This window comes from Theobroma cacao, chromosome 1, assembly GCF_053813885.1.
Source record: "Theobroma cacao isolate CCN51 chromosome 1, ASM5381388v1, whole genome shotgun sequence".
In the NCBI taxonomy this organism is placed as follows: domain Eukaryota; kingdom Viridiplantae; phylum Streptophyta; class Magnoliopsida; order Malvales; family Malvaceae; genus Theobroma; species Theobroma cacao.
This window is the reverse complement of record NC_142639.1, coordinates 38,599,586-38,624,302: the sequence shown is the minus strand read 5'-3', so window position 1 is coordinate 38,624,302 and position 24,717 is coordinate 38,599,586. Positions and strand designations below refer to the sequence as shown.

General features: G+C 33.2%; 3 protein-coding genes across 6 annotated transcripts; all 3 read right to left on the bottom strand.

The window, feature by feature from the left end:
- Window positions 1-4,234, bottom strand: LIF2 (RNA-binding (RRM/RBD/RNP motifs) family protein). Of its 2 annotated transcripts, none has more exons than XM_018129567.2 (9): window positions 4,000-4,233; window positions 3,061-3,494; window positions 2,860-2,976; window positions 2,606-2,746; window positions 2,341-2,517; window positions 1,071-1,272; window positions 734-912; window positions 566-651; window positions 1-475 (listed from the first exon to the last, which is right to left on the bottom strand). In XM_018129567.2, the coding sequence occupies exons 2-9, from the start codon at window positions 3,457-3,459 to the stop codon at window positions 337-339; spliced, it is 1,440 nt and encodes a 479-aa protein (XP_017985056.2). In that variant the 5' UTR covers window positions 3,460-3,494; window positions 4,000-4,233; the 3' UTR covers window positions 1-336. The 2 variants fall into 2 exon arrangements, with proteins under 2 accessions (XP_017985056.2, XP_017985064.2); XM_018129575.2 differs by having other exon boundaries at window positions 221-475; window positions 773-912; window positions 4,000-4,234.
- Window positions 4,235-6,835: 2,601 nt separating this feature from the next.
- Window positions 6,836-11,996, bottom strand: LOC18613903 (putative L-gulonolactone oxidase 6). The gene is made up of 4 exons (XM_007051383.3): window positions 11,273-11,996; window positions 8,386-8,641; window positions 7,963-8,064; window positions 6,836-7,782 (listed from the first exon to the last, which is right to left on the bottom strand). The coding sequence occupies exons 1-4, from the start codon at window positions 11,957-11,959 to the stop codon at window positions 7,067-7,069; spliced, it is 1,761 nt and encodes a 586-aa protein (XP_007051445.3). The 5' UTR covers window positions 11,960-11,996; the 3' UTR covers window positions 6,836-7,066.
- Window positions 11,997-20,802: 8,806 nt separating this feature from the next.
- Window positions 20,803-23,724, bottom strand: IQD17 (IQ-domain 17). 3 transcript variants are annotated; one of them, XM_088803046.1, is made up of 6 exons: window positions 23,528-23,717; window positions 23,262-23,416; window positions 22,807-23,121; window positions 22,421-22,666; window positions 22,051-22,188; window positions 20,803-21,954 (listed from the first exon to the last, which is right to left on the bottom strand). In XM_088803046.1, exons 2-6 carry the CDS (start codon window positions 23,391-23,393, stop codon window positions 21,160-21,162), a joined length of 1,626 nt encoding a protein of 541 aa, XP_088659172.1. In that variant the 5' UTR covers window positions 23,394-23,416; window positions 23,528-23,717; the 3' UTR covers window positions 20,803-21,159. The 3 variants fall into 3 exon arrangements, with proteins under 3 accessions (XP_088659172.1, XP_088659173.1, XP_017969750.2); XM_088803047.1 differs by having other exon boundaries at window positions 22,807-23,118; window positions 23,262-23,724; XM_018114261.2 differs by having other exon boundaries at window positions 23,262-23,716.
- Between the last annotated feature and the right edge of the window lie 993 nt (window positions 23,725-24,717).

Sequence of the window (24,717 nt, the reverse complement as noted above, 5' to 3'; positions counted from 1 at the left end):
TTCAAACAAAAGCTAATTTTTGTTTCCTGCTATGTGCCAATAAAACAATACCACGAAGTACACAGGCTAAACATGTCAAACAATAGTTCAACTGCCTCCCACCTAAAGACATTTAAGTTTTATATGATGCTCCAAGTTCCTGATTCCAACATTGTTTTCACTCTTTCTCATTTTTCTCCTTGATTTTTTGGATGGGGGTGGACTTATAAGGAGTGGAGAGTGAAAGAGGAGAGAGAGTTAAGGAGTTTGTTATTTTCTTCTGCATAACCAGTTATCCAACTACAATGTCACCTGTTTCCCTGAAAAAGCTACAACATGTCTCTACACTTCTACAGACTAATAGGGCCGATACCTTCTACTGCGGTTGCCATCATCGCCACCACTACTGCCACCTCGTCCAGCTGGTCCACCTGGACCATTGCTCCGATCAACTCTTCGAGGACGAGGAGGTGGCATTTGCACTCCAGGCTGCTGGCTGCCCAAATTTAGAACAGCAAAAGCCATTGTTGAAATGCATTATCATCCAAGTAGAGAATTATAAATTTAAAAAGATGAGGCAACTTACAGGACATATCCAATTCGGCCATCTGGTAGAACCATGGGTACCATTTGCATCCCTGATGGCATTGGCCCTCTTCCATATATTACTGGCTGTTAATGTGCATGATTATGAATTATTTTACCAATATTGGAATAAGAAAGGTATCAAAGAAGAAACATACAACCAAAATACCTGCTGAAAACTAGTAGCAACACCAAATCCAGCACTTACAGAAGCATATGGAGCTCCAGTAAAACCACCATACCCAGGATGCGAAAGCTGGTTTGGATGAAGCCCAGCACTGTAAGGGTATGCTGCATCAGTTTTCTTATCAGTCTGAGGCTTGGCAAGGACAACCTCCAAGACTTGGCCTACAGTCAGTCAAAACAATTTTAGGGGTAAGGCAACAAGCCAACAATTATAGCATACAAAAGAAACTTCAAAAGCCAAATCTCAAAGACAACCAAACCCATCAGACCTATCATAATGTTTTCCAAAAGAGTACAAGGTAATGCATGAGAAAAATTACCATCTATTTCATATTTCTCTGTATCTTTGACAGCCTTTAAAGCACTTGACCTTTCAGCATAATGTATAAACCCAAAATCCCGCTTCCCAGCCTTTCCAGGTGGCATTACCACTTTTATCACTTCCCCATGGCGCTGAAAAACTTCCTTTAGTTTCTCCGTAGAAGTGTTATCAGGTATGTTTTTGACATACAGAGCCTTCACCTGTAAATTTTAAAAACATGTACCTCAGTCAGTCCAAGAGATAACAACATATGAACATTAGCTCTCTGCTTTACCAGTGCACTTCTAAACGGAGGCAAATATATCGACTATCATCAATTGTCAATATATGATCCAAAAAGAAATGTTCATAGAAGCTTTGCACATGTATGCATGGTCACATATATCAACACCCTGCAGAGTATCTGGGTTCATGTTAACACTAAACGGAGTGGAGCTTCATAAACTGCTGAGCATTCATAGTGATTGAACGCATAGAAAAAATGCTAATAGCAACTCAGACTACAAATTTCAAGTTTGTTATTTGCACATCATTCCTGTCAACTATAAAACATCTTCCATAAGATACTAAAAAGAAATTTTACAAAGAAACACAAACTACCATTATGCTATAGCAATGACATTTTATAATCTTGAAATACTTATGATTCAACAACAGTATAAATCTCTTTAGGCTTAGGAGTAGTATCATATCATGTACTATTGATATAAGAATAAATCAATAGAAGGACACATGTATCCATTGAAGCAAAAAACAGACATTCAAAACTGAGATAAAGCCTCTCCAGGTTGCCAAAAAAGTTGCCAATATCACCAACATGGTATCCAAGGATGTCAAGTCTCTTACATTGGTTGCTTAAGTTACCTAGCCTCTTTCTTGGCAGGCTTATCACTTCTTTTCATACAAAAGCATTACTTTCACATACGACACACATTATGCTTCTATCATTCCTTGAATTTTTAAGAAAATACTGCTAATATAGTGACATCTAACACATTATAGGCTCCTAGGTCATGGCACCATGATTGTACAGAAAGGATTCTTACTGCTCAATAGAACACAAGCATCATAAGTACAAATCTGTTGACAATATATCATTTCACAACCTAGTGTCTCGTTTCGATTTTCACTGAAGTTTTATTTCCCCCTTTTTTGCAACAAGTTCTAAAAATGGAGGGGAGGATAGAGAAGGCACACGATGGTTCCTTGAGATGGCAATTCAAAATATATCTCAAGTTTTAGCTTGTCCTAATTCCATTAGAATCTACCTGGGAAGCAGCAGAATGATCAGGTGTACTCTTGGGATCAGCCCAGGTGACAGTAGGGGTATTGCCATCCAGCTTAAAATTTGCACTTGACATTTTCTGCCTGGAATAATCAGCGCAGGCATTGTTGTAGTATAAGATAAAAGCAAAACCACGATTACGGCTTGTATTTTGAGGATCCTGTAATTAACAAATTGAAATGGTAAAGGGTTTCTCAGATATTCACACTTAATATGTACTAAAAGCATCATCTAGCTCAAAATTCAACCTTTATTAGTTCAACATTTTCAACTCCAGGACCAACACCCTCAATGATTTTCTTGAACTCATCCTCAGTCCAGCTCTTTGGAACATTACCAATAAATAATCTGTTTTTAGTTTCAGAGAGAGAACACCTTATTGTTTTACCCTGCAGAGATTATGCATATTAAAAGAAATACAAAAATACATTGCTAAAAAAAAGGAATTGAAGTGAATACATTACGACACCAAGCCATTAAAAGCAAGAGGCACCAAAATTACCCTGAACTCTTTACTATGTAACTCTTCAATTGCCTTTTGTGCAACCTCTTTTGATTTGAATGCCACAAAAGCATAACCCTTGCTTTCACCAGATTCCCTATCTTTCATTAACCTTATCTGCAAAATAATTTACTATTAAAGTGAAAATCCCAAATTACCAATAGATAAAGAGCTTGAAGATCACAAGTGCAAAGTTCTGACCTCAAAAATTTCTCCTATTGGTTCACAAAGTTCTCTCAAGTCTTCTTCCGAGACATCCTTTGGAAGCCCTCCAATGAAAACCTCAGAACCATGGGGAGGCAAGGCAAGAAGTTGAGCATGCTTCTCTTTTTCTTCTTCACTAACAGAAGCGACAGGCTTTTCTTCATCTTCCACATGCTCTGTTTCAATGTGGCTTCTTTCTATTTCTGATGATTGATCTTTTCCACTCACCCCAGATTTTGAGTCCTCATACTCCTCTTCATCATTTTCTTCCCCATTTCCATCGCCACCATCATCCACCACATCCTCCTCTAGATGCTCTTCAACATCATCATCCTCTTCCTCCATGTAATTGTCATCGAGATCCACCCTCTCATCAACTTCTGCATTCTCCGCCATGCCTTCCTCTTTTCCCAGTTTAGCTCATCCAATAACTGCATAAGAAATTACATTAATAAGGCTATACTTTACAGAAATTTGTTCAAGTGCTGTACTGACATTAAAATAAAAGTGACTAATAGCGATGAGTTACTAAATTAACCAGCAAACCAGGTTTCAAATTGTCTCAGAATGAACTGAAATTGAAACAAGGGCTAGAAGTGGGTCCACAGAAAAACGAATCCCCAATTCACATAAACCCTAAAAACGCGGTAACAAATTGAATAAAGTTCAACAATACAGAATGCCAAAGACGTAAAACCCTATTTATGCAAAGCCTGTAAATTTACATATTCCCTTAAATCCCCATCATGCAAAATATAACAAATTGTAACACTAAAGTGTAGACAAGCAGATTTCAATTCAAGAAAGATTAAAATGTGAGAAATCTAATCACAATGGGACAAAAAGAATGAGATTATTGGGCAGCTGAAAACAAAAGGATTTAAATAAAACAATTAGCTAAAGAAAATAAACTAACAGATTGTGAAATAGGCTTACCAGTTAATAATTTATTGGCTTTGTGAGCTTCGATTTAATGGGTTTTTCTATTCTTTTTGGGGGAGTGGGGTTTGAAAAAAGTACTGGGTTGAATATTTTCGCTGGGTTTGTATCTCCGGTGCGTATTCTTCTGAGTTTTATTATCCGACGATGAGTGATTCTTCGTTCCAGAACCACCCTAATTGGGAAAGTGTAGGGCTACGCTGCGGTTTCGTGCTTGCTGGTATAGTGAGATTGACGAATCCCGCTTAGTCACGTATTTGACACATGGTATTTGTTCATGAAATTTCTGAAACACCCTTGCTGGGCTGGGCCGTTTATCTATTAGTTTGTGAAGTTTTTAAATTTAATAAATGGGGTAGAATAATGTTTAATGTTCTTTCAAATATGTTATTAATTTATTAATTTTCTTAATTATACTTAATAAAATATATACAACTCTCAACTTTTCATGTGAAATTTAAAATTTTGATAAACAATATATCAGATGATAACTTTATATATATATATATATATATATGCATTTTTTACACTAACAAAATATAATTTTAAAATTTTTTTTGTTCTATTCATATATGTCATTGGTCTTACATAAAAAAAAAAAAAAAAGGTGAGTCTTAAATATATAAACATAGATCTTTCACCATCTATTAGGTATATTTTTTGGGTCAAAGCTTAAGGGTGCATGCTAATGATAGAATATTATGAATTTTACATTAGTAAGATATGGGGTGGATTTTAGGTATATAAACATGTGTTTTTTATCACTTATCAAATATATCTTTATGATTAAGAACATGGACTTGTGATTTAGAGATTTATTTAAATTTTATTTTCAAAATTTAAGATAGCACGAAGTTAGGTTTAAGTTACAGCCCATAATATATGTATTTTCAATAAAATGACTTGGAAATTACAATTTCATAATAATTATTCTTTTTTTCTTTTTTTGATGTGATGTTAATGATGTTTAGAATATTGTTTAATGTATAAGCCCGAGAAAAATTTAACTAAATTGTAATGATAAAAGTATAACTAGCTTTGAATTTTTTAATTTGAAATTTTTTATAGCTCTTATGAAATATGAAGTGAAAGAGTGAAAACTTGTGAGATAAGAAATTAATTGGTGTAATATCTAAAAAATTTTAAATCAGTTTTTATTTTGTTATTATTTTCAATTAAACACTTGTTTTTTTTATTAAATAGGTTTTTATGACTAATGTTAATTAACTATTATTAATCAAAATGTCACTTAATATTTTATGTCAGGTGATGCTAACACGGTATACTAATATGTCATAATGAATGATGACATCGCATGTTGATATGACAGAATCAAGTCACGTAATATTTTCACTTTTCATGTTAATGTCCCATGATTATAAAATGATAGGTGATATTTTAATTAATAATAGTTAATCAATCATTAATCATAAATGATTATTTAATTAAAAATAAAAATATAAAAATTTAATTAAATATAATAAAAGAATTTAAATTTATTTAAAATTTTAAAATAATTTTAGTGACTTTTAAAACATTCTGTCAAATTATTTAATGTTATCATTCTAAAGTTTAAGGGGCTTATCTAAATCTAAATTTTAATGATTTTAAGCCTTAATGGTTTTTTATGCTTGACACTTGTGCATGAAATTTTATCCGATTAAAAAGATAGTTTGGCTTTTTCCATTATTTTTCACTTATTTCATAAAGAGGGGACATTAAAATCATTTCATATTTTAAACATGTGTTTTTTTATAATAAAATATTAAATGTTTTAACACCTACAACTTTTCTCTCTCATTCTCTCCTTTCCTCCTCCCCTTATTAGAGCGGACGTCTCCTCTCATTAGGTGTGCAGCCACCCGTGCTAAAATAAAATAAAAGAATATAAAATACACAAAAAATTGAAAAACTATAAAAATCTAAATTTACAAATTTATCTAAATTTACAAATTTAAGGGTATAAAACCCCTTTCAACTATAGTATCAAGACACTAAAAAACCCAACAAAATATCAGTTAAAAAAGAGAGAGGGAGAAAGAGGGTTCTTAGTTTTTATTCTGAGAGATGGATTTTTCTTAATTATGAATAAAAATGACATAATATATAAAAAAATTCTTAAATTATTTAAAAAAATTTAAATTTTTTTATATTTTTATTGTGTTAAATCAAATCTTTATATTTTTATTTTAAATTAAATAAGTTCTTATACTTTTATTTTAAATCAAATAAACCTTTATGATTATTGTTTAATTTAGTTAAACTATTATTTGTCATTTTACACCGTATGACATTGACTCGACATGTTAAAATATCATAATTGATGATAATATAACATGTAAAAATATCATAATTGATGATGACATAACATGTTAATTTAATATGATAACATAATAGTGTGATATTTTTCACTTTTCACGTTAATGTCATGTCGTGTAAATATAAAATGATAAATAGTATTTGAATTAATAACAATTAATCAATTATTAGTCATATAAATTTATTTGATTTAAAATAAAAATATAAAAAATTAATTAAATATAATAAAATAAAAAAATTATTTAAAATTTTTAAATAATTTAACAATTTATTTAAACATTATATCAATCGAAAAGTTAGAAAAGCCAGCCGCAAAGGTTCATGGGTTGAGTTGGAAGACAACTAAAAAATTGTGCGGCTATTTCTCCCAAAAGATTGGGCCGCGGCCCTGCGAAACTTTTGCTAAGCTATTGCCAAGTTAGCACATCCTATTTGCCCTTGCAAAAACTTAGTTAGCATGATTTCGATAGTATTTCACTGATCTGTGAGGCGCATCAACACTGAACAATGGCTATGCATGTTAAACAGTTCCATCAACTTCTGCCATGGCCTTTACACTTTGAATTTTATTGATAATTTCACTGACCAAACTTACAATGACAATTATTATCCCTTTAAGCTAATGCTTTTAAAGAGCGGTTATGTAAAATTATTACCTTGTTTTTGCATTAATTAATAAATAATGAAACCTGACCTAATCAATACATTCCTGAATTGAATGATCGGGATCATGTCACGTCTAATTCTAATTAGAACTTACACGAGTACAAACTTTTGCATTTTGAAAAGTTTTCCCAGGTCTGCACAAATAGCCTTTGCTTGGAGCACAATGAATGTCGTGTGAGCAAATACACAATCCCTCCAAAGCACACCCTTCCTTCAATGTTGTGACCCCATTTCTCAATCCAAGAATTTGGTCAGTCCACTCACTAGAAAAGAGCCTCGATGGATCGTACATATTCTTAACCTTCAAGAATTCGCCGGCATTTTTGTATCTCTTGATCACCCCATCAAATGCCAGGTTCCGATTCTTGCCCCAGTGTGGCAATGCTCCATACTTGAAAAGTGCGATTTGTTCAATTTCTTCTAGAATATCTTGGTAAAGCCTAGGAGCCATGGGATCTTTGCTCCGGTAATAGGTGATATCAAAATCTATTGCATCTTCTTGTTTGCCTAGGAAAGCACTTGAAGCCTTTACGTAACGCATGAGGATCCCACTGTAAAGTTCCAAGCCACATAGTGCTTTAGGCTCCAATGCCACCAGTTTCTGCACGTCTTGAATGAAGCTTTTCACTACTGACAAACCAACGCTAAATGTGGATTGTTGAAAGAACTCACCCTTGATTCTTGGGTCCCAAGGGCATGCAGTAATCAACGAGTCCTCAGGACTATCTAGGCAGGTCCCCGATGACTGGAGACGGTTGTGAAATCCAATTACTGGATAGCCAGTAAAGATTATACCTATCTCACAAAAATGGAAAGAAAAAAAAAGATTAGAAAATTTAATGAAATGTATTCAAAATAAATTTATGTCAAATCATATATCCGCGTTGCATATAGAATTTAACGACAAAAATAGGGCACGGTTTGAAATTTCACACCCCTAATCAAAACAAAGTAAAAGAAGAAACGCGGATATACCGTTGTTAGTCAATCCATAGGCAGCAGTTTGCAGTGTGGATACAATTAACTTTCCACTGAGGCACTTCCCATCAGCATCCCTCAAGGATTCTTGGGTTTCCTCTGATTCATTAAAGCACCATTAAATTAATCTATAACAAATAAATTGTAACACTATTCTTCTGTTGAATCAATGTTCGGTGAAGAGGAGGAAAGTTAAATTTTTATAGTATCGATACTTTGAAGTAGGGCGTAACGTAACGTGTTTATGTCTTTAAAAATTTTTAAAACGTCTATTATATATGTTTTTTTTTTAAATATAATTTTTTATTTTAATAATTTCTTTAAAAGATTTTCAATTTTTATTCTTTTTTATTTTTGACCTTCTAAACAAAAATTAATTAATTTCGCCTCTGTTTGTGAATCTGCTCATCATCAACTAACCTGTGGTTCTAATAAATGCCAAAGCAAGTGAAGGAGTGGAGCGAAATGGAATGAAATCGTAGAGACCACATCCGGATGCATTAGAGGAGACCCGATCGTCGATTCTGTAGACAGCCTTGCGTTGACTAGGGTACCAACTTATGTCTGCAAACTCGTGCTGTTTGCCGAAGGTGATTGCTTCATCTCCCAAATCTGCGTCATCCTTTGTCACGTAGCTGATGGATCGTTTGAAGAGGGGTTGAAGCTTGAATGTCACCTGCATGAATAGGGCGAAAAAATAAAAAAGAAAATTACAAGGAAAACAAGGGAGACACAAATTGGAAGGAAAGTTATTATATATAGGGAAAGGATTCTAAATATGCATTAGTACATTACATATGTTCATGCGTTAAGACTGCAAATTAGAACCATAACCCCCACATTCTAGTCCAATTTGTAGGCTCCTTTAACTTGTGAATAGTTTGAAGGCAAAGAAAAATGATACAACGAATATTACATGCATCTTTCTTTTTCGTCCATGTATAAAACATAATACTACTACTATATTCAAACATTTTCCATATACAGTATTTTTTTTTATTTTTCTTCTAATTTATTTACTTATAATTATTCAGGAATTAAAGAAAAAATGATGGATCATGTCGAGCAATAATGGTACTCGTGTTCCAAAGCCCCGGCCCAACTTAATAAATTTAAGTTTTTTTAAAAGTAATAAATTTAAGCTTTAATTATTTTTTTAGATAACATATTTTAATATAATAAAAAGTATAGTTTTTACTAGTTTATGCAATCTTTATAATTACATTTTATTTGTAATATTAGTAAAAATTTATATAATATAATCAAGTCTACAAAACTACTATAAAAATATAAAAAAAATTACTAAAAATATTTTTAATATAGTACATTTTAAAAATGCACAATTCAAATCAAATTTGTTGTAGCAGATAGAGAATTACTATGTTTTATTTTATAATTCAAAAAAAATGTATAGATAAGGTTTTTGCGTGTATGATATTACATAATTTGTCTTGATAACTTTATTCTAATAAAAAAAAGCAATAGATTTAAATGGATGAGTCACCGTTATTAGCAATAATGTCTTATATGATGCTTAATTTGTTTATTTTACGTCTAATCATAAAGGTGGGGCTGCAGATCTTTTGTCCGAGTTGGACACGGCCATGCAGCCATTTCTATCGCGTGATACGGTTGGTGTCGTGGGCTCATTTTTGGTGACGCACTCTTTCGACGGTGGATCAATAATTCAAGCGGACGTTCTCACGGCCCTTTTCAGAGTTATTGAAATTCCTTCTAAAGTATTTAAATGTCGATCTCTAAAATTAGAGTATTTATTATCATAATACAGCCAAAATGCCAATCAATGTATGTATGTATTACTTTATTAAACGTATTAAACTCCAATATTCTATTCACAAAATTAAAAAAAGAAAAAAATCATTTGATGTCTGCATTCCTTTCAAATCCTAATTAAGTTTTGATGATATATATCAAACTTTAGGAAATTGGAACTTACAGTTTTTAAACTGATCAAATAAATACAACCCTAAACAAATATATATATATATATATATATATAAATTAGGATATCTAGTGTTTTTGATTGGGGTTAATTTGAAGGATTTGGGATCTAATTAATTAAGGAATCTTAATTTCTATATTGTTTCGAAGAAATGCTTGGCCATGTTGATTTTAACTTGGACTTACAAAGACAAATAAGGATGGTTTATTAATAGTTTATTGACATAATACTTAATTTTTTTTGAATTATTTAAAAATTTTGAAGTAATTTTTTATTTTTTATTCAATTCTTTTTTACTTTTATTTTAGATTAAATAAATTTTTATAATTAACGATTGATTAACTTTTATAAATCTAAAAACCATTTATCATTTTATATCAACGTCACTTATTATTTTATATCACATGATACTGATATAAAATGTTCATAAGTAATAATAGATGATAACATGACGTATCATATAACATGATAACATAGTCATGAGGTATGTTTCAACCTTCATGTCAGTATCATATGATATAAAAAATTGACAAGTGACGTTTTGACTAATAACAATTAATCAACTATTAATTATAAAAATTTATTTGATCTGAAATAAAAGTATAGAGTTTGATTGAATATAATTTAACAATAAAAATTTATTTGAATTTTTTTAAATAGGTTAGAAGTTTTTTAAAGTATTATGCCTAATTTATTATTATTCCTGTATCATTATGTTTGTCTAGAGCAATATAATTTTGGGAGAAATTCCTGAAAATTTATTCAAGAAAGATTTTGACTCGAAAAATAGTACATAAAAAGTCCTTTTCTCATGTTCCTTTTGTTATTATTATATTTACTTCACTATTTTTTCAAGAATGATATGGTCACTATCCTTAAAACTACCAGTTATGGTGAAAAACAGGTGACCGATAAAAGGGCTGGATGGTTTTCGTGAATCCTGAATTTTCAGTCCTAACTGTCAGGTACAAGCTGGTCATAAAATTAATTTACCAAGGAACCGAAAACTTCTCCGGAAAGATTGTGCAAACCAAGAGACATGAAAAGAAACAACACCTTTTTTCATTGATAGTTTAATCAGATGACTCAAAATTATAGTAGATTCATATATGTAGTCCAAAAGAGAAAATGCCTGGAGTAGGTGACCCAAAACGCTTTTCAGATTAAGTTAATCTCAATTTCGTGGTGTCAATGCCTAATTAACAAATTCCCTTCAATTGCAATCTGGCCCCAACCAAAGCAAGGACAAAGCAGCAGCAGCGTGGAGCCAAAACAATCCCCCAAAGGAAAGACAAAATAAATAAATAAATAAAACACAACAATAAGGAACAGAGCCAAGAATACCTGTGAAATTACTCCAAGGACTCCGAGTGAAACCTTAGCTGCGTCAAGATCTTTGTCGCTCTCATTCAGCACCCTGACCTTAGCATATCCTTCTTTTGCTACTGCCGGGCTTACCATCCTCATCTCCACAACATAATCATGAACGGAACTTCCTTTCCCCCACAACGAGCTCCCATGAGCGCCCGTGCCTAAAAGACCTCCAATGGTGAGCCCCCACCAATATGGAGCGTGGGGTAATGCTAGGCCAGCCTTGGCGGCATCATTGATCAGTTGCCTCAACGTGACACCGCTCTCCACAGTCATTGTCATTGCCGCTGCATCGATTTTAAGTGTATGGTTAAGGTATTTCGTGCTGATAAGCAATCCGTCTTCGCCATCAGGGCAGACCAGCTTCGGAATGCTATGAGAGAAACGTGTTATCACCTTCATTTTTCTTTTGGCTTCGGCTGCTGCTGATACAATCGAAACAAGCTCTTTTTCCGTGGTTGGGTACGCCACGTTCCCTGCTCGGCATATTGTTCGATCGGGGAAAGAGCCATAAGAATTCGAGATTGTGCAGTTGGAATCTTTTGATGAACATTTGACAGGCTCCTCAGGAGGGGTGCAACTCACCATTATAACAAATAGGAAAAGGCATTTTGATCGGAGAAGCAGCTCCGGAGACTTGCTTCTTTTAGAATACAGCATTTTTATGGTTGGAAAGGCAGATGGAAATTTTGGCTTGGTTATGATTTGATAAATATACAACTGCAACTTCACACCTTATATATATAGTTGTGTAGCGTAGAAGTGGCTTATGGTAAGAAAATGAAACATGGGTCTAAATGCTTTGAAGTTAAGGACTTTTGAAACGTTGGTTCTTACTTAATTAACTTCTTCTGGTAATTTATTAGAGGGGTATTTTTAAAAATAATACTTAAAAGATAAGATGTTTTCAAAAATAACACTCTTTATGATATTGATTATTTTTAGTCAAGTTGGATAAAATTACCTTTATTGAAATTACACGTTATGATATTATACATCGTTTACAAAAACATATGACACGACATGATTAGATTGTTATAAGTCATATTGAAAAAAAATATTATTATTACACGTCATGTACAAAAATATGTTACATAATATGATTAGGTTGTTACATGTCATATTGAAAAAAATTACTATTGTTACACGCTATATACAAAAACATGTTACATGTCATAGCTAAAAAAGGTTATTACACGTCATGTTGAAAAAAATATTAGTATTACACACCATATTGAAAAAATATTATTGTTGCACGGCATATTCAAAAACATTTTGTTACACTTTAATGCCTAAAATGTTGTTGTTACTTACAAACCAAAACTTTAAATTCTCTCAACTCTCTTTATTTCTTTTGGTTTTTTTTTACAATTTGGCATCAATTAAAATGTTTCTAACATGTTTTCATAAATCAAAACGTAAATTTTCTTATCTAAAACACTTATTTCAACTAAAAATAAAAAAATTCATTTGAAAACTTAAGTTTATAAATTTTAAAATTTTGAGTTTATTGATGTCTAGATACCGAATTAATTCAATAAAAAGTTATTTCAAACATCTGTGATCATTTCTATCGTTTTAGTTTTATCCAAAATACTTAAAAATCAAAATTTTCAAATAAGCACCCACCTAAGTACATCAAAATCATTGTTTGGTGTCTTAAAAGTGCAAGAAAGAAAAATATGAAAATGCTAGAGAGAGAAATCAGAAGCATAACAAACGAATGTCGAAGAGAGAAATCGATAAAATTTGAGAGAGTGGGATGGTGAGAGAGAAATCAAAAGTACAAATGGAGATAAATTCTTATGAATGATTTAATTTATTTAAAATAATTTTAAAAGTATTTTTTTCAAGTCATGAAAAAATATGACTAAAAATAGTTAAATTTATTTTGATAGTTATTTTTAAAATGTTTTTATCAAGAAGGGTTATTCCTCGTAATTTTTTCTTTATTATATATGTTTTTAATTTTTATCTTTTTTTTTTTAAATTGTACTATCTGAAGTAGTAACATAATCCCGTTGTGATAGCTCCTTCTCTTTTCTTGTTTGGCCTATATATAGTTAACGTGTGAAATTGTCAATGCACAATGCTATCAGTTTATTTTGCTTGCAAACAAATCCATTTTGGATGAGGTTGATCCATTGTTCCGACATGCTAGCTGGGGCCTGAATATAATGACAAGTAGTAGTAGGTCACAGTTATGTTAACTTAAAACCATGGGGTTTCGTTTCGTTTGCTTTGGAAGCATGGAGCTTTGAACTATTACTTGACTCTTCCACGCGTCAGAACAGAGAAAGAGCAGTTCTCTCTCTCTCTGCACTCTGTCAGCCTTTTGACAAATTAAGTATATAATATGAGAGATAAATGGTGGTGGGTTGAAATTGTGTTTAGGATTATTTCACCGTGCTCAGTGCTGATCAGTGCGTACCATGTGTCATTGAAGCCAACGCGGTTTCACGAGTCAGAAAACCGGAAAATGTTGCCATCGGCCTCATGGCGTTGCCACATCAAAAGAATTGGAGTCAGTGGGGACATTATGGGGTGGCAAAGTTTAAACAAAACTGCCATCGGGCATTCTGTGGCACTTTCATCTTTGGTGGGTTTCGATTTCATTTTAGTTCCCAGTTTTTCTTCTTTACCCTATCATTTTCCTTTGTGCTCGTGTTAAACATTGAAATCCCGCTGACATGATTATTTGAGTGAAATTTAGTTAGGTGAGATGCACTAAGCTTTCATTCTTAACAACTGTCGAATTCCTTAAGAACAGTTCCTTAGTTTTTCTCCTTTAAAATACAGGCCATTCTTCCTTCAGAGTGACGAGAAGTAATTATTAAACCTAACTTCTTTTGAGCATACTTGCAACTTTTAGACAACTTATTGGAATGAAATACAGCTCATCCATATGGCTTCTCAAGTAATATACTAAGAAGGAAATTACCGATGGATGCACAAATAGAATGATTAGTTTCATCCGAGTCCGACCCTATCATTAATGAGGTTGGCTTCATGAATGATTGCGCATTGTGAGTAAATCAGTAAAAACCTGCGCAAAGGGCAATCCGAATCAAATCTTTAATTCTTTTCCATCATCTTCTTTTTCTTCTGAGAGCAGACAGACAAAATGTAGCACCAGCTCTCCTGGTAACACTGGCGTCTCCGGCCCGAATTGTGTACGATATTACAGCAGTACTTAGAAAGTTTATATATATCATCTCCGTCTATATTTCCTTGTTACAATCTTCACATTATTTAAATTTAAAATATATTAGAAAATGAAGTGACACATAAAAATTCAAAATTATTAATGTAGGTTTAAACGAAAGAATAAAAACAAAGGTAGACCAATTTAATTATAACCTAATCCAGACTTTACGTCGGAAAAATTAAATCTAAAATGTCCAACATATAAAAATCTCAAAGTCAAAATAAACAAAAGTTCAAATCCATATATGAAAAATCCAATTAGTGTCACTCCTACGTACTTTTGAATATTAAGTCCTTTAATTTAGGACTCAATATGTGTTAGATTTTGATGAACTTGAATCAATTGATATATATATATATATATATATATATATATATATATAGTTTAAGATGGAATTAATTTATAATTATAAGATTATAATAAAAAAATATTGCAGTTGATATTGACACCAAAAAGTGTTCTTTTCACATGGCGGTATCCGGAAAAATGGAAAAAGAATAGAGATTGGTGATGTGCTTTTCACATGGCTTGTGTTTTTCTACAGGGCATGTGGATGTTACCAGCCATTATTTTTGGTGTTTGAATTCTTTAAGTAGTCGCATTCTAACTATATCCTAGAATTTTCCTCAAAGGGCTAATTATAATTAGGTCTTAGCTACGCTTTTTGTCAATGTATATATATATATGCAATCTCCCCAAGGTTCCAAATTAAGGCTTTGGATTATTACTCGAAGAAAAGCATGGTTTTTTAACTTCACATGTATTGACCTGATACAGCATTCGTAGAAATATAGCGAAGAAAAAGTAATTTCATTTCAATAATAATGCAGATCGAGCTACAAGTGGAGAATGAACAAAACCACACGGCTTGGGGGCAGGAGATCAGCTTGCACAAGATATTGGAGGGAAATCAGCTTTGAATTCTAAAGTTATTGCTTTGTTAATAGGAACATTCTAATCTGTTAAGATTCATTATGCATATATGTTGTATATATCTGTAATTAAAGCTTATTCAAATTTTTAGCTATCCTATTGTACAAATAATTTACATATATATATATATAAATAATCGCTCTGTACTTCTTTATTTAATACATGATATATTGGCTGTCAAGAATTCAAGCTGGAAAGTTTTGACTTGTTACAAATAAAGGAGCTGAAATTGGTATAGAATGGAATGGAGCCTTGGTAAATTGTGGAAACAAGGGTGGAGGGATTGAATCCTTGCACGGCAACTTCATCTCTTAGTTCGAATGCTTGAAAGAGATGCAATAGGTTTGGCCAAACAACGAACCATATTACTATAGGGGTTAATCTATAAATTGAATGATCACGTACAATCAAGGATGGACCTACTTTAAACGAAGTGGTGTTGTATGACATCACTCATTTATAAAAAAATTTTAATTGTTATATTATTTATTTAGAATTATATATAATTAATATCCTAATGAATTCACTAATTTTTTTGTGATTTTGTAGAAGGTGGGTTCGAAGATTCCAAGTTAAAATAAATTTATTAAAAAGTAATTTTTATATTAATATTTAAATACTATATGAAAAGACAAAAAAATTTCTTTTATAATTTAAAATTTTATTAAAAAAGTCAAAACATAAACTATTCTCTCCGTCTAAAAATTCAAGTTGTACTTTTGAAACCTGCAATGACGCTTTCTCTTCTTGATCCTTGATTGCTTTTTTCACTCTCTCAGAACAATTCATCTAGACTTTAATTGTAAATAATTTTCAATCTAAATTAAAATTTTAAATACTTCTTATCTAAATATTTTTTGATTAACCTAGCTTTTTAGAAGGCCATAACTCTTTCTTTGGAGGGACGCCGCACTATGTTGAAATCTGTCTTAAGTAATCTCCCAATTTTTCATATGTCTTTTTTCTAAATGCTAGTCAAGATTCAAAAGATATCGAAAATTTTTTTGAAGGTTTCTTAGGAGAGGTCTCAACTTAACACGTAAGCTACATCACGTCAGTTGGAATATCATTTGTAATTTAAGAGATCTTGACAGACTTGGTCATGTTGACATCGGTCTCAAAAATAAAGCATTTCTCAACAAATGACTCTAGAGGTATGAAAATGAATCCACAATTTTATGGAGGTGAGTTGTTGCGAAAAAAATCCAGACTTGACCACAATATGATCATGCCCAGCTTGGGAAACCTTTTTAAAGCCCTCCGGTATTTGGAAGAACACCACTAAGCCTCTCCTTGGGTATTCCAATTACAGCTCCATTTCGGTTAATGGTATGAGACTCTTTTTGGGTTGTGGTAATCGGATTCGCTTTTGGGATGATGTCTAGGTTGGTGGTTTTACTCTAAGGAGTGTCTTCCCTAGGATTTATGCACTAGTGGTGAAAAAGTTAGGCTATGTTAGCGATTTTGACAGCTGGACTAGTGACGATTGGTCCTGGAATATTGAGTTTCACCGAGATGTCTTCAACTGGGAAAAGGAACAATGGGATAGCTTTCAACAACTTATTCATGATTGTTTTATTAGCAAGGATTTCCAAGAAAAACTGACATGGAAAGGGCATCCAAGCAGTAACTACTTCTCTCATTCTTTCAGATGGTAAGTCTTTTTCAGCATTTCTTCAACCAGCCATTGGAAGCTTGTTTGGTCGGGTCTTTCCCCTCTCAAGATCGAGATCCTTTGCTGGCAGATTCTAAGAGATAGATTGGCTGTCAAAGAGGTGTTGGCAAGTAAGGGTTTTATCTCCCCGAAGTCTGCCATGTGCTTGCTATGTCGTAGTAGCCTTGTACTTGTGAATCACCTTTTTTTTAACTGTTTTAAATCATGGTTGTTGTGGTAGCAATGGTGCTGTTTGTAGTATATTCAGTAGGTGGTTCATTATGACCCTTTGATTTGTTTTCTTTCTTGGATCGATATTGCCTCTTCTCTTAGTAATGGTTTGGTGTGGAAAATGGTGTGGTGTGTAATAATTTGGGCCATCTGGGCCGGCAGGAATGATGTCATTTTCAATGGTTTGGTATGACTTTTGTGTTTTGAGAAAAGCCACCTGCTGGTGTATATTTCGATGAGTGACCAGCTGTGTTTTAACACTTTTGATACATTTATCACTTATAGTTATTATTATGTGTAAATTAGTTATCAATTAATTGTGATTTTAATAAATGAATAAATGACAGCTGCATTGATTATTATTATGTAATAAGATACCTAAAATTTAGGTGAATATTTGTTAGGTTTCGATAATAAAATATAATGATTGTGTTTGATATTTTACAATATAATGTGATTACAAATAACGTTAATGTAAATAATGTGATTGCAAGAAAGATAATATTACAGTGTTTGATATATAAGTAAAGTAATAATTAAAATGCAGGAAAAATAATTTGGTTTACAAATACTTTGTTGAGAATATAATGTCAACTTTTAAAATTATCCTTATTTATTAAAATGTAAATTTAATATACTTGTATTTTTATTATTAATTTTTATATAATATCATCTCTTAAATATAAATTTAATATCATATATTTTATTTTTATTTCTTATTATAATCTTATATATTTTATTTTATTTTTAATATTATATATTTTATTTTATTTTTTTTAAATATAAATTTTATTGACAGTCACTATGATTGCTGAAAATAATAAAAAGATATCTCTCGAAATCTATACATAAAAAAATCAATTATAATATTACAAAATATTTTTAAAAAAGTAACAAAATTAAAGGGTAAAAATACTTTTAATAACATTGCAGAATGCAATATAATCTGATTACATTGGTTTTATATTGTAATCACATTACATCCATTGGCCGTAATGTGATTGTATTGCAATCTTACATTGTAGTATTTGTTACAAAACAAACACGGTAATGTAATTTAATTGGACATGTTGTAGGGAATATGCTTTTACTTTTCTCATACCAAACGTTATCAATATATATGTTTTAAAATTGTTTAACTTAAACTATGTTTGGTTAATATTTTTATTATTTATAGTAAAATTTTTATAAATTAATGTCTTTGGGATTATGAAAATTTATTGATTAATCGATATATTATTTAATAGATAAATTAATAATTTATTAATTTATACATTAATTAATAAAAAATAATTTATATATTAATTAATAAAAAATTAATCTATCAATGTATTCTTTATTTTTTTTCTAAAACATTGAAATTAATATATGTATTTTGTATTGTGGTTATACAAATATTACTTAATTATCAAATTACGAATTATTATTATTCGTGACGATCAAATTATTGAAAACGTCATGAGAAATGACAAAAAAGTGATTATGTATTAGAGCTTATCTCGCACAAATATGCATTCAAAGTAATAATCATATTACATAATTTTCTCTTTTAATATGAAAATACTATACTAGAGCTTCTTAATACACTAAGGTCTTACAATACATCAATTTCTAGAAGAAATAAGTAATATAGGTGTCATATTTTAAAAAGCCTCATAATTGAGTAATGTATATTTATAATTTTGATGTATAAAGATATTATTAATTTATATATCAAGTGAGACCTATGTGTTTTTTTTAAATGTATTATCTTATAAATTTAGCGAATTATTAATTTATCACGTTGGTCTCAAGTCGTGATTGATTAAAAATATTATTTAATCGAGATTATTAATTTATCTAGTATTAATTTATAGAAGTTTTACTATATATTTTAAAAAAATAAAAAAAAAATAACAAAAATCTTAATCGAATGAAATCTTAATATAAAATATATTATACTATTGTTTATGCCTTGACAAAGCACCTTTTGCCAATTTTCATCATCTAAGTTTTTCTGGTATCTTTGTGTATCTTATTTGAATGCAAGACTTTTTATCTGTAATGTGTAGAACTGAAGAAGGTCCAAACTGTAGATTAATAAAACTTGATGGGCCCAGCCCATAAACACTTCGATTTTCTTCCATTATCATGTTGATAATGTCTTGAATTAAGTTGGCTCTTAACAATAAGCCTGCAGTGAGGCTAGGCTGATCCCGTAGTCATAATATAACCTGGAAAAAGGGCCTGAGCTGACGCATATTCAATTGCAACAAGCCAGTTGTAATATTTGGACCTGAGGGGCCCATTTAGGAAAAACGATGGGGCAGGCTTGGGCTTAGTAGTATGGGTTTTAAGTAAAAATACCAATCGGCTGTTTTCCAGAGCGGTTGGCTGAGGATACTTCCATTTAAATAGAATTATCTTACGTTTTGTATGTGTGTGTATGAATTTCCTCTCTTACTGTTCCAAAAAAAAAAAAAGAAATCCAATACCCAATTAAAAAAATAAAGATATGAAGTAGGATTCTAAAACGTGGAATAACTGTAACTGTCAGAAGCATTGCAGCTACCACATTGTGGGGTCTGAATCTGATAGAGCCTGGCGTCTGGTACATGTTGTGCCAGTGCCAATGCATTCCCCAGTCAGATGAATGTGATCTGATCAAGGAGATTTTGAGTCCCTGAGGAAAAATCTAATGCTTATAAGTGAAGGGAGGAAACTACATCTCCAAGTTTGAATTTCATCATGAATTGGAACAAAGAAAATAGAAAATGGAATTGTCACCATAAAGCCTCAATTTTATCAGTGAATGCTTCCCTGCCAATCAATCTATGTCTCAACGTGAGCGCTGGAATGTGTAATGAACGTGCTCCAAAACATCCATCAAGAGACAGGGGCATCTATCTTTTCTTAAAACCCAAATCCCATTGAAATCAATTCCATAATCATTATGAATTTCTGTGAAAGAAAAGAGACTGGGCAATGGCATAAATCACAGCACATGCGCTGTTTCTGCTCCTCCTCATTATTGTGACCGGGCTGCTTCTTTTTGTGGACACGATAAAAGGTCAGAAGCCGCTTTTTTTAAATTTTGTGGTAACAAGTCAGGAAAGGGAGGTATCCAGCCCACGAAAAGCATCCCTACTTGCAGCTGCGGTAACATTACTCATTTATAAAAGCAATGTAGATGAGGAACAGGATTCAGGCATCTTAATAATGGAATGCTTGGGGTCCATTCATAACATGCAAGCTAGATTTCACTGTTGCTTGGGGTCCATTTAAGACTCCTCCATTGGTTGGGGTGAGAAGAAACTTCAAAACCCTCCTAGCATTTATCCACAAAGTGGTTTCCTCCTATAAGATAAGAAGGAAAGAGATGGGAAAGACGTGAAGAACTTGAAATGGAAGTTTTGCAAGTCACTTCCAACAATTTCAATCTACAATTTCTATTCAAGAGGGAGATGTTGGATTGGAGACTTGAACTAAGCTTGAATAGTGTACACGGAAAGAAGATAGGCTTTATATATAAAATAGAGGCAACAGAAGAACAGAATTACAGGGTTACTTTATATTAGACAGTCAAAAGAGTCACTCAATTTAGTTATGAATATCCTGAAATAAGATTCCAGTGAGGAGGGTCATCACATTTGCCCCACTTATAGCTTCGCTTTCAAGTAAAAATTGGTAATAGAAAAAACTCAAACAAGAAAAATCAGCAAGGAATAACACACTTTGATCACCCAAACTACCTTAGCCGAATAGCCACCCTACTACCCTATATAAAGCTGATAAAAGCAAACTAGACAAAGGAGCTACACAGTCCCCAAACTGTTTTTCAACTTTTTCCAGCGATCACCGCAACCACCTTCTCAGATCACTAGTTGAAGATGGAGAGATCTCACCGCCAAGGCTGTCAGTATAGCAAGAAGAATAATTAGATTGTTGTTCCAATCCAAAGCGTGACCCACTTACACTCTTAAAACTTGGACTCCTTAAATTATGACCATAACCTCCATATCCCATCCCAACACCATAAGGTTCTGGGACTGGAAACGATAGCCGTTTTCTTGCTGAACCAGTTCTGTCCCTCTCTGGCGTAGATGGCCTCTGCCTTGGTGCACTTTGAGACCTGATTCTAGCCTTTGCAGACTCAGTTGCTGCCATGTAATTAGGCAATGTAGCAGCATTATTGCCACTACCACTATAGTTAGTACCAACCCTGCCGGTGTAATAGTAATTGGACCTTAAGCTCGGAGTTTGAGATGAAATTGAGCTTCTCTCTTCCCTAGGACATCGAGGGCTCGCGGACCGAACTTGAATAGGCCTGGTTTTGGATGGAGAGGGTGTAATGGGCGAGTGGTGGAGGGGTGCATTATGTTGAGCTCTATGTAGAGGTGAACTAGGCCTTTGGTTTTGGGGTTGAGCTTGGTGATATTGGTTTGAATTTGTTCTTCTATAATTAGGTGCTAAATATGAGTAAGGCTGGGAAGTGTCCATTTCTACAGTTTTGACAGGATCTCTTTGATCTGTTGAAGCTCTTCCTCTGTTATCCCATGGCTTAGCAGGCATCCAACGGTCAAGCCATTTTGGTCTACCTTCGAGATCGCCTTCATCACCCATTGACGGGCTCCTACGAGCTCTCCTCGTCTATTTGGGAAAGATGGACTAATTAGCTTACTGAAACCAGTAGAATAAAACAGAGGAGCCATTTAAGATATGGGAACTAAGAGCAAAAGGATGAACCTGTTGGGAGAATGCCTGGGATAAGTTCTTTTCCCGCTTCAAAGCAGCTTCTTTTCTGTGTTGTAACATAGCTTTGACTTCCTCAATTGTGTGAGGCCTTTCATCCCAATCATCTGCAATGCTACTTCCATCTCTTGACTGCAAATAACACATGCCATAGAAAGAAAGACATAAGAATCTGAATCTTCAAAGTCAAAAAAACAAAAACAGTTAAACTTGCTTAAGGTACACACTATGCTTTTCAAACCATGATTTGCCTTTTCATCTTTGCACTATTAGTTACCAAATCGTATGCTCCTTCCTTTTCAATATCATCATTGCTCACAAAAGAAATAAAAAGTACTTTCATGAGCTGACTAAACACACTTACTAGTGATTTTCTGTCCGATATGTCTTGAAGATACCGTGATTCCCACACGCTATTTGTATCGCTAAATGCGGATTTTCTGCTTCCATCATGCGAGAGCCTTATTCTTTGATCAAGAACCCGAGCCTGCACTCTAACCAGAGCTTGCATGCACCGGAGTGTCATCTTGGCTTGCTTTCTCACATTGTGACCTCTTACTAAAGCTTGCAACTTCACTAATCCTTTTAGCGCACGAAGAGCTCTCCTTGCCTTTACAATCACCGCAAAAAATCAACCCCAAACATTCCATTTTTCTCATGCTATAGAAACAGCAATTACCGAGATCCAAATATTTCTAATCTGAAAACAAAATTTCTCCAACTAATTTTAGGGGCACTAATTTATCTTACCAGATATCCTCTAAAAGCGGTCTGAATAACAATGGCAGCATAGTGGTGTTCTCTAGCATAATTAGAAGGTCTAGTTAACCGAGCCACCTCTACAGCCGCTTGTGCCGTGGCCACCGCAGCCTCGGCTGCGGCTGCCTTAGCCACCGCCACAGCAATAGCGTGCCTTTGGTCTGCTGCAGCAGTTGCACTGTCTGTTGCTGCACCTGCACCATTACCTGTAGCCTGAGTACTAGCGGTAGCCTTCACTGGTGTTTGTTGTGTCACCGTTTCTTGACTTGTGGGTTTCCTAAAGATCCATCTTCGCTTTTCTCTCTTCTATCGAAAGCAGGTCAAAAGAATTAATTTTATTTATTTTCGAGCCATTAAAGTTTCAAGTTCATTTACTAATCACTAGTGCTTCTTTGTTCTATTTTTCCTGCTACAGAATTGAATGAACAATTAATGCAATTACAAACCTTTTCTTCATCTTCTTCTTGCTCAGGTTCTTCCCTTCTTCTGTTACTTCTCTTGTCATGACTCTCTTTAGTAGGAGATCTAAAAGCCCTTTTCACGGCAGTCAACCATGAAGTCCCTCCCTTCTTCCCCATCAAAAAAATATGGTTAAACCGTGCTGCATTTACAGCAAATAAAGCTCAAAAGATAAGTAGAAAGAGCCAGAACTGCAAGATAAGAGATGATGATTGATAGGAATATGGATTCTTGTTTTTATGACAGTGCCCACCTCTTTTAACTGCTAGAGGAAGACAGTGAGGACCAGATAAATTTAATGATATTTCCACAGAGAGAGAGAGAGAGAGAGAGAGAGGGAAAACAACCAAACCAACAGCTTCGATTCAATATATCTACAGTGATATCTCTATAAAAGCTTGGTGTATTTTCTTTGTGGCATGGGAAGACACCAAGGGTGGTGCTGTCAGAATATTGTAGTACGTCAACTACTTTTGCATGTAATTTTCAATTATTTGTGAATTTATAAACCGTTTAAAAAAAAGTGGGTGGTTTGAGAGTGTTTAAGTAATAAATAAAATAATTCACAGAGAACGTGAGAAACAGAGTGTAGTGGACGTGCTGTGGAGGAGCCATATCGAGAAAAGGTTGAAAGCCACGAGAGCTTGAATCATAGAAAACACAAAAGAAAAACAAAAATAGAAGGAAACCCACGTTGAGTTTGCACATCAACCAAAGGCTTCTTTTCTTCTTTTTCTTTTTTTGCTACTTAAAAGAGAAAACCTTTTCCAGCAATATATATATATATATATATATATATATATATATTTGCCTTGGAAAGCTTTGAGTTGCTAGCCTTTTTTAGTGTCAAAAATTAATAACAAAGGGACACCTCTCGTGGTGTCACGTGGTAGGAGCTGAGCAAGCATTAAAACATCGGGTGGATAATGGAGCACGGTGTTCCTTTTCTTTGATTCAATCGAAAGAGACGTTTCAAATAGAAAACGAGATGATATGATAAGATAAGAGGAATCTGGTGGTCCAAAGATTGTGATTAAGATAGTTGCGAGCTTTTGGAGTTGTACTGCCCACCTCGTCCCCTCTCTTAATACGTATGCAATTAGACATTGACCCGTGGCTTTCGTTATGGTATGCTTAAAGACTAGTCAAACTCTTGACAGATTCCTTGCAGAAACATTAAATCAGGGGAAGAAAGCCCACGCAAATAAAATAGAACCATCCAGCTAATGTGAAATATGCCTGTAAACTAGTAGAGCGGTAACCTGATCCATTGTCTATGAAGGGAAAATCGTTGCAACATGGTGTCCATAAACTCTTTGAGGCTAGACTCTGTCTTCCTCGACTAGGCCCAATATCTGTGCAAGTGAACAGCTTAGTTAGGTTTTTAGTCTTACACGTCTGGGCTTCTAAAGGGAACTAAATTCCAAAGAGGCTTATGCCTAT

Bases quoted from the DNA above. Each gene is read 5' to 3' on its own strand.
- LIF2 (XM_018129567.2), bottom strand. From the start codon at position 3,459: ATGGCGGAGAATGCAGAAGTTGATGAGAGGGTGGATCTCGATGACAAT. The intron at 913-1,070 runs GTAATTTTTCTC...GACTGACTGTAG, and splicing joins AGAGAAATATGAAATAGATG to GCCAAGTCTTGGAGGTTGTC. The intron at 476-565 runs GTAAGTTGCCTC...AAATTTGGGCAG, and splicing joins GGCCGAATTGGATATGTCCT to CCAGCAGCCTGGAGTGCAAA.
- LOC18613903 (XM_007051383.3), bottom strand. From the start codon at position 11,959: ATGCTGTATTCTAAAAGAAGCAAGTCTCCGGAGCTGCTTCTCCGATCA. The intron at 8,642-11,272 runs GTATTCTTGGCT...CTATTCATGCAG, and splicing joins TCCTTGGAGTAATTTCACAG to GTGACATTCAAGCTTCAACC. The intron at 7,783-7,962 runs GTATATCCGCGT...TTTGTGAGATAG, and splicing joins CTATGGATTGACTAACAACG to GTATAATCTTTACTGGCTAT.
- IQD17 (XM_088803046.1), bottom strand. From the start codon at position 23,393: ATGGGGAAGAAGGGAGGGACTTCATGGTTGACTGCCGTGAAAAGGGCT. The intron at 22,667-22,806 runs GTAAGATAAATT...GTGATTGTAAAG, and splicing joins CCGCTTTTAGAGGATATCTG to GCAAGGAGAGCTCTTCGTGC. The intron at 21,955-22,050 runs GTTCATCCTTTT...TTTCCCAAATAG, and splicing joins CCCAGGCATTCTCCCAACAG to ACGAGGAGAGCTCGTAGGAG.